This window comes from Chiloscyllium plagiosum, chromosome 4, assembly GCF_004010195.1.
Source record: "Chiloscyllium plagiosum isolate BGI_BamShark_2017 chromosome 4, ASM401019v2, whole genome shotgun sequence".
Lineage (NCBI taxonomy): Eukaryota > Metazoa > Chordata > Chondrichthyes > Orectolobiformes > Hemiscylliidae > Chiloscyllium > Chiloscyllium plagiosum.
In genome coordinates this window covers 110701241-110710147 of record NC_057713.1, presented here as the reverse complement: position 1 = coordinate 110710147, position 8907 = coordinate 110701241, and the positions used below count along the sequence as shown (strand labels likewise).

The 8907-nt window shown below is 43.0% G+C and overlaps 1 protein-coding gene across 8 annotated transcripts in view; it reads right to left on the bottom strand.

Moving 5' to 3' along the window:
* The window catches only part of amph (amphiphysin), a 223667-nt gene that overhangs the window by 115270 nt on the left and 99490 nt on the right, over nucleotides 1-8907 (bottom strand). For all 8 annotated transcript variants that reach the window (XM_043688941.1, XM_043688942.1, XM_043688936.1 and 5 more), the window contains exons 4-5: nucleotides 8093-8187; nucleotides 5762-5857 (exon numbers count right to left, since the gene is read on the bottom strand). In XM_043688941.1, coding sequence (XP_043544876.1) covers nucleotides 5762-5857; nucleotides 8093-8187 — 191 coding nt within the window. The remainder of the gene's footprint in view (nucleotides 1-5761; nucleotides 5858-8092; nucleotides 8188-8907) is intronic.

Genomic DNA, 8907 nt, shown 5'->3' with positions numbered 1-8907 from the left:
CCAGTTTGTAATGTAGGTGCTGCAGCAGCCAGTTTGTAATGTAGATGCTGCAGCAGCTAGTTTGTAATTTAGATACTGCAGCAGCCAATTTGTAATGTAGATGCTGCAGCAACCAGTTTGTAATGTAGGTGCTGCAGCATCTAATTTGGGTTACAGATACTGCAGCAGCCAGTTTGTAATGTAGATACTGTAGCAGCTAGTTTGCAATGTAGATACTGCAGCAGCCAGTTTGTAATGTAGTTACTGCAACAGCTAGTTTATAATGTAGATACTTCAGCAGCCAGTTTGTAATATAGTTTGTATGTAGATACTGCAGCAGCTAGTTTGTAATTTAGATATTGCAGCAGCCAACTTGTAATGTAGATGCTGCAGCAGCCAGTTTGTAATGTAGGTGCTGCAGCATCTAATTTGTAATGTAGATACTGCAGCAGCTAGGTTGTAATGTAGTTACTGCAGCATCCAGTTTGTAATGTAGATACTGCAGCAGCCAGTTTGTAATGTAGATACTGCAGTAGTCCGTTTGTAATGTAGATATTGCAGCAGCTAGTTTGTGCACAGCAAGGTTTTACATGCAGTTGGCAGCATTTTGTTGCTAACAGTGTGGTCCTGTTGTAGGAGCTGAAAGTGGAAGGTCACCTCGCTTGGCCTGACAGTGTGACTCAGCGAGTAGATTCCCCACAGCAGTCGGTTAGGAGACAATGGCCTTGTTGCTGTGCAATTAAGGACAGAAGCCCAGTCATAACAGCTCCTGACCCAATTGGAAGGAAGGTTCAGCAGCCCCTTTGGCTCATGACGAGCTGTGCTGGAGCTGTAGCCTCAGGGTAACAATTCCTAAATGGCCAGATACCTTTGAAGAGGCACAAGTCAGGCTGGGGACAGTAGCAGTCAGTGGGCATTGAAGAGCAGTGACAGCCATGAGCATACCATTTCTAGAGAAGCTCCACCCTTTGCGGTGATGGACGGCCCTGAAAGGATGGCCTCTGACTAGCTTTCCTTGAGAGGCTGCAGTTTTCACCCAGACACCTCCCTATGCAGCGGCAATTGATCCTAAATGGTCACTTGAGATGCTTGTCTGACCACCCAGTGGGCAGCCGAGCTGCTAACTTTTGAGCTGCTGGCAAATTGGCATTGTGACAGGATGGCATCAAGGCTCCTCCTCTGGCAACCACTAACATCACCACTTTAGCAGCCATCTTTCTTCCGCCCTTTCACCAAATTGTCCAGGAGATCTAGCACTGCATTGTGATCATGACCAGATGATGTGTTATTTAGTGCTGCTTCTGAAGAGATAAATATTAGCTGGAACCCAAAAGAACCACTGGCTGATTTTAGCTGGAAACTTAAAAAGCTCTGAATGATGTTTCTGTGAGACTAGGGAGAATCACATTTGAGACCAAGAAAGGCCTTCTTCAACATTGGGAGCAGCAAGTCATGTTAGTAAGTAGGTTGCTATTTTAGCATGAGCCAGATAGAAACCAGAATATAAGAATTCCTGTCAGAACAGTCAAACTGACAGCTTTCCATTTGCTCCTCTGGCCCTCTATCTTGGACACAACCACACTCTTCCACAGATATCTGCAGCCAGTGATGTGCCAGCCTCTCCACATTATCATGGTACACCTACAATCCACTAACAGTAAATCTCCGAGGTTGTAATACTGCACTTTGGAGCACAATGGCATGTTTCACTGCAATGCTGCTGCAGGGACACCACCATCTCACTCATTGATTGGGCCAGGCTGCATTCACTTAGCACCTACTTGTGTGATCGCAGCACGTCTGCCTTGTCTTGCCTTGCATTCTTGTGCTTTGGTACCTCCAGCACATTTAGCTTGCTGCTTGGTGCAGACACAAATCCAGGCAGTTTGTCCTGCTTGTCAGCAGTCATCAGTCAAGGGATTGGGCATATTGCTGCATGGCACAGTGCTACATCAACCTCACACAGTGTGCATATGCGAGGTGCCAATGCAGCAAATACACTGAAAGTACTTCAACCAAAGGTGGAGGGTTGCTTTTCAGACTGGAGACCTGTATGCCACAAGGATCGGTGCTGGGTCCACTACTTTTCATCATTTATATAAATTATTTGGATGTGAACATAGGAGATATAGTTAGTAAGTTTGCAGATGACACAAAATTAGAGGTGTAGTGGACAGCAAAGAAGGTTACCTTGGAGTATAAAGGGATCTTGATCAGATGGGCCAATGGGCTGAGGAATGGCAGGTGGAGTTTAATTTAGATAAATGCAAGGTGCTGCATTTTGGAAAAGCAAATTAGAGAAGGACTTTTCCACTTAATGGTAAGGTCCTAGGGAGTGATGCTGAACAAAGAGACCTTGGAGTGCAGGTTCATAATTCCTTGAAAATGGAGTCACAGGTAGATAGGATAGTGAAGAAAGCATTTGGTATACTTTCCTTTATTGGTCAGAGCATTGAGTACAGGAGTTGGGAGGTCATGTTGTGGCTGTACAGGACATTGGCTAGGCCACTTTTTGAATATTGCATGCAATTCTGGTCTCCTTACTATCGGAAAGATATTGTGAAACTTGAAAGGGTTCAGAAAAGATTTACAAGGATGTTGCCAGGAATTGAGCTATGGGAGAGGCTGAATAGGATGGGGCTGTTTTCCCTGGAGCATTGGAGGCTGAGGGCTGACCTTATAGAGGTTTATAAAATTATGAGGGGCATGGATAGGGTAAATAGGCAAAGTCTTTTCCCTGGGGTGGGGAAGTCCAGAACGAGACGGCATAGGTTTAGGGTGAGAGGGGCAAGATGTAAAAGAGACCTAAGGGGCAACGTTTTCACACAAAGGTGGCGTATGTATGGAATGAACTGCCAGAGGAAGTGGTGGAGGCTGGTAAAATTACAACATTTAAAAGGCCATAAATAGGAAGAGTTTAGAGGGATATGGGCCAAGTGCTGGCAAATGGGACGAGATTAGGTTGGGATATCTGGTTGGCATGGTTGAGTTGGACCGAAGAGTCTGTTTTTCTGCAGTACATCTTTATGTTTCTATGACTCTAAATGAGCATGTTGCAGAGCTGAAGGGAGTAATCCTCAGTTGAGTCAAGAAGAACTGCACTCAGCCAAGGGAAGCTTCTGCTTACAACCCACAAGATTGGGCATGATCATGTTTGAGGTGGTGGCAATCCAGGGAATGGTCAATATTGGGCCTTTTTGGAACTTGTGTCCAGTGGCCGACAGGGGTGGGGGAGGGTGACAAGGAAATCTGTGTCATCGTACGGGTAGAATGGCGTCAGGGCTCAATATGGAGTAAACAAATATGTTGAAGATGGGAACTGAGTATAAATGGGGGATGCAGTGGAAATGGCAGTGATAGGTAGTGACCACCAGTGTGCCTTGATGGGAGCTTCTTGTGAATACAATAGTGGGTATTGTCAGACTCTCTACTGGGGCCATTTTAGATGGATAGCAGGTTGGAAGCATATCAATGGGTTGCAGCACTTATGGAGCGTAGGGATGTACAGCACGGAAACAGACACTGCAGTCCAACTTATCCATGCCGGGCAGGTATCCTAAATTAATCTAGTTCCATTTGCCAGTATGTGGCCCATAGCCCTCTAAACTATTCATCTATCCATCCGAATGCCTCAAGGCAACAGTTTTCATTAGAAATGAGCAAAATTCCTGGCTTAGCCATTGATATCCATATCCCATGAAAGAATACATGTTTAACAAAGGCACAGGAGTTTAAAAAATCTCAAACTTTGTTGGGCGGGTAGGGTGTGGGGGGTAGAGGTGGAGGGTGGTGGGTGGAAGATTTGGTCATCTTGCTCCTTACTTTTTCATTTCTGATCCTAGTCATAACCTTTACTATTTCTGTCAGAACTCTTTGGTGCAGCATTCCAAACCCAATCCTCTTCCACTCTGCATTCTCTTCTGTGCTACAGTGGGGTAGATTTTCACATTGAAAGCTGAAAAATGTGTTGCTGGAAAAGCGCAGCAGGTCAGGCAGCATCCAAGGAGCAGGAGAATCGACGTTTCGGGCATAAGCCCTTCTTCAGGAATAGGGCTTATGGCCGAAACGCCGATCCTCCTGCTCCTTGGATGCTGCCTGACCTGCTGCGCTTTTGCAGCAACACATTTTTCAGCTCTGATCTCCAGGATCTGCAGTCCTCACTTTCTCCTAGATTTTCACATTCACTGCCCAGGGGGTGATATTCTGTCAGGGATCACAATGCACTTTAAATGGCTTGCCTGACTTACATTCTCTGGCATTTTAAGGCCTGTGACATTGGAGAGGGGTAAGCATCAACTTAGCAAGGTTGTCAACAGAGCTAAAGGCTCTGGCAGTTCACATGAGGTCAAAAGACAGTGTGAGTTTATTGGATATAGCAGCAATGTCAGGCACAACATGGAGGCCTGTTTGATATTGAAGCCCAAGAACATATAATTATAGCCTTCACAGGGTAGCCCAGAGCTGATCTGAGTGGTTGAAACAACAGGACAAAGAAGTCTTTTTCCTGCATTTATCCTGTCGGATGCATTGTTAAAATGTTAGCACACACCGTATGAACAGTTGAACTGTGATACTAAGCCAATGTTGGACAAAGTGAGATTCAGTTGCCAAAATGAATGAATTTTCAAACCTGATGGAGGTATGTGTGGGTTAGGAGCTGACTGACTGAATATTGAGTGCCAAACCAGATTTGAATCATGTGGAGAAGCTGTTTATTTGTTTCTAGTGAAACCTAATGGTATGAGGGAACTTCGAATGCAATATTCTGAGAGTCTGGTATATGGATAGATAGCCTGGGGCATCAATGGCTTGGATTTCATTTTTTTGGAACCCTGAGGAGCACTACTCTTTCATGGGAATGTAGTTTAGATTTACTCAATAACTTAATCTAGCGAAATCTTCAAAACCAAAACTGTAGTGATTGTGACAAGGTCAGCCAGCTGGACATCATAGAATATGAGTTCCCTAATTGGGGCTGTTAATCTGATGCAATCAGGGAGCCCTGGGGGTGACAGATAACAACAGGAGTATCAGAATTTCTGTTGACTCTCAGAGCTCTGAGGGAGCTCGATCGTATCAAGGACTCACCACATGTAAATAAAGGGAGGCTTGGTGATGGGATACTGGCCTTTGTGGAGTTATTTCAAAAACCCTCAGTGCTAAATTGGGGAGTTGGGAGGGAAGGGAATATTGCTCTATTTTAACAGCTCTGCTCCCAATGTAAGTTAAAATCACCAATAATTTATTTGTGAAAAAGGTTATGAAACAAGATAGGACTAAATTTGCAGGAAACAAGTACATATTATACAAATTAAATATACACTGTCTATGTATGTCAGTTTAATGTTGTTAAATGTATTGAAATTGATGCTGTCCACAATTCCTCCTGCTGCAGAGTTTCACAAGTGGGGAGGTACACGGGAAAATATTTAGTCAATGCCTCCCCATCGTCACTGGCAGACTTCCTCACATATACACAACTACCAAAGCTCTGTACTGAAAATGAAACCTTGCCCGCAAACATTAAATAGGCATCTACTTCATAACATTGTAATATACCTGTATGTCGATTCAGTGGGAATCATTTTGGAGAATACCAGATTGGTCACTTTAATTCCTATTAACTTCTTGAAAATCAGAACAGATTGATATTGCACAGTTGCAATTGCATAGTTGATACAGAGCTTGACTTACAATGTAATCTGAAGCTAAACCTAACCTGTGCAGCATATATGAAATTCAATAATCAGTATCAATTGAATATTTCCTCATCATGCTTTACCTTAATATCAGGAAATTGGCCCAGGTATGTGTCCAGGGTTAACAAAGCTTGATCCACCAGTTTTTGGTGGAAGTCTGCCCACAGCAAATCACAATTCTGAGGAGTAGGGAAAGGATCATTTCAGAGAGAATAAAAACAGTAGCTCAGTAATAGTTCATCAGCATCTGAATACAATGACTTACATCAAAAATCTGGAATATTCAGAGAGAAATGGTCAACTCAGTAATGGGCAAGGCCTCAAAATGCACAAACAGGTGGTGATATGTGAACGATAAACAGTGATTGAATGGTATGACCTGATACATATCCACACAGCAAGCTTCCAGGTAAAAATAGATGCACACTTGAGTGTGAATATCTTCCAGTCAAAATTACTCAGTTGCAGGTATAGATGAAACATAGCTGATAGTTAGCAATGCCAGGCAGGAGGAGGAATGGCAATGCAAAACCCTTGAGTACTTTTAAAGAGGCCATTCTCTAAACAATGAAGGAAGAGACTTGGAAGAATGGATGGTGAAATCTGAGTCTTTTGCTATTTTGGATATCTGTCACCTATTCATTCTGGTCTATATATGACTTCAATTCTTTACCAACATTGTTGATAACTAACTGCCTTTTGGGATGGCCAAGCAAGCCACTCATCAACTTACTTCCAGGAAGAAAACCTTGCCAAGCACGAAGAAGTGGCTATTAATTGCCTATCTTGTCAGGCAATACCACATTCTGACAATGATTTTTTTAAAAACGCAGAGTGGATGTTATATATTTGCCTGAGACTTTGTGTTCACATACAGTGATAGGGATGACATTTCCACACTCTCTAAGGTCATGAACAGAAGTGGAAATGTGGTGGGGGGGAGAGGGTGTGGCTGAAATATTTGCACCAAGTGCATGCCAATTTGGATCCCAGCTCTAGCAACTATAACCAGGACAGGAAAAAGGGAATCTAGCTGTACTCCCAACTGACTCCACTTTGATGTGTTAAAATGCTCACGTTTAACTTGTCAGGGGCTGAAGTCTCAATTTTTAAAGAACCAGTAAGCTTTGAAATTGACCTGAACATAGGTGGGAACAGTGGCCAGAAACCAGTTGGAGTTGACCCCAAGGCATCACACTTGATCTTTAAGATGGTCAGTGGCGCAAATGGGCAACCGGACACAATGCAAGGGAGTGCATTTGACATTATACATGTGGCAAGGAATGTGTGCATTAAATGACTCGGCTTGAAATAAGGTCAACAACTCCTGGTAGAACAGGGGCAAGATGGCTTTGAAAATTCGATAGCTCCTGCCGAGAATGAAAAGCACAGCTGGCAATAGGTATACATTTGTAAGATTTTCGACCTCATTTGTGGTGACATGCAAAACGTATACAGGTAAGGCAAGCCATGAAGCAGAATGGGACAGAAGAGCAAAAATCAGTATGAAGACAATGCAAGTCAAGCCTTCAATACAGCATCTACTGTTTAAAATGGTGCCATTGGAGATAGTAAAGACCCCGTATAGCAGGAGATTGTGAACCTCTAAGCTGGTGGTCAGAGACAGTTATGCCTTAATACCAAAGACTTTGCATGTCATCGCACCAGTTGCTAAGCCCTGGTAGAAGACACCAAAGTCACTGTAGCCTTCAAGTTCTTGCTTCTGCTTCCTTCCAAGGTTGAAGTCATGAAGCGTATTGGTTTCTCAAAAACAGCAGCACAGCACTGCATCTTGCTAGTTTCTGATGCCATAGCTGGACAGCACATTAAATTAACCCTCAAAGGGACATAAACGTGTGCAATATCACTGACATTTTTACCCACTTACATAGCTCTAGCGAATCAGAATGCCCACAAGAATTCATTTGCATCTGATTAAATTAATCTTTTACATAAGTTGTTGCATTACAGTCCGCTTCAGGACAATATATACAAATTAGCCACAAGCTACAATGCAGGAATTATCAACTTATTTCTGAATAGTTTTCCATTCTACACCAAATGGCCCAATTGCAACAATCCAGAATACTGCCCTTTTAAAAATGACTGGATGAGCCAAAGGCTTACATCTTGAAGTGAACCCAATTACTTGCAAGGAGAAAAATTAAAGATAGCGATCTCTTTAATAATATAAAATAATTGCATTTCCATATCCCCTTCAAAGATTGAAACATCTCTCAAATATTTTCACCTAAATCTCAATGAATGTCATAATTTAGCTAGCTGCATCATCCATTCTGCATCACTAATATCGCGCATAATAACAAGAATTCATGTTTGAGTATTCATTAGAATATAACAAGTGATCAGTCTTCTGTTAAGAGGTAGCTGATCCTCTTAACTCTTGATCCTACCTGTCCCACAGCTTTAATATCATCCCTGCCGTACCATTCAGGCTCATAGACCTCATGTAGTGACTCTGTTAGCTTCGTGGAGGCTTCCTGCATCCCTGAAGAAAATAAATAGACCAGATTGTCAACTCGTTTAAAGATGTGCATTTACACATTGATTTTGGATAATACTACATGCATTCCTGTTGACTATTCTTTTTTCAATAGAAATGAATTTTCCATTTTCAAGTCATGGAGAATAGTGATAATTAGCTGAATGGATGTCATAGAAAGATGAGTATAGAATCCCTACAGTCTGGAAGAATGCCATTTGACCCATCGAGTCCACACCAAATGTCTGAAAAGCAGCCTCCCCAATCTCCATCCCCAATCCTGTAGCCCTACACTTCCCATGCCTAACCCACCTAGCCTGCACATTCCTGGACACAATAGGCAATTTAGCATGGACAATCCACATAAACTGCACATTCTTGAACTGAGGAAGGAAACCGGAGAACCTGGAGAAAGTCCACACACACAGGGGGAGAGCATGCAAACTCCACACAGTCAGCCGAGGGTGAAATAGAACCCAGGTCCCTGGCTCTGAGAGGCAGCAATGCTAATCACTGAGCCACCAGGCCAACTATCTTTCAAGAAATTCAGTCAACATAAATAGTTGGTCCTTTCTGAGTTTGAACTGTACTTAATAGTTCTGGATTAGTGGTGCTGGAAGAGCACAGCAGTTCAGGCAGCATCCGAGGAGCAGTGAAATCGACATTTTGGGCAAAAGCCCTTCATCAGGAATAAAGGCAGAGAGCCTGAAGCGTGGAGAGATAAGC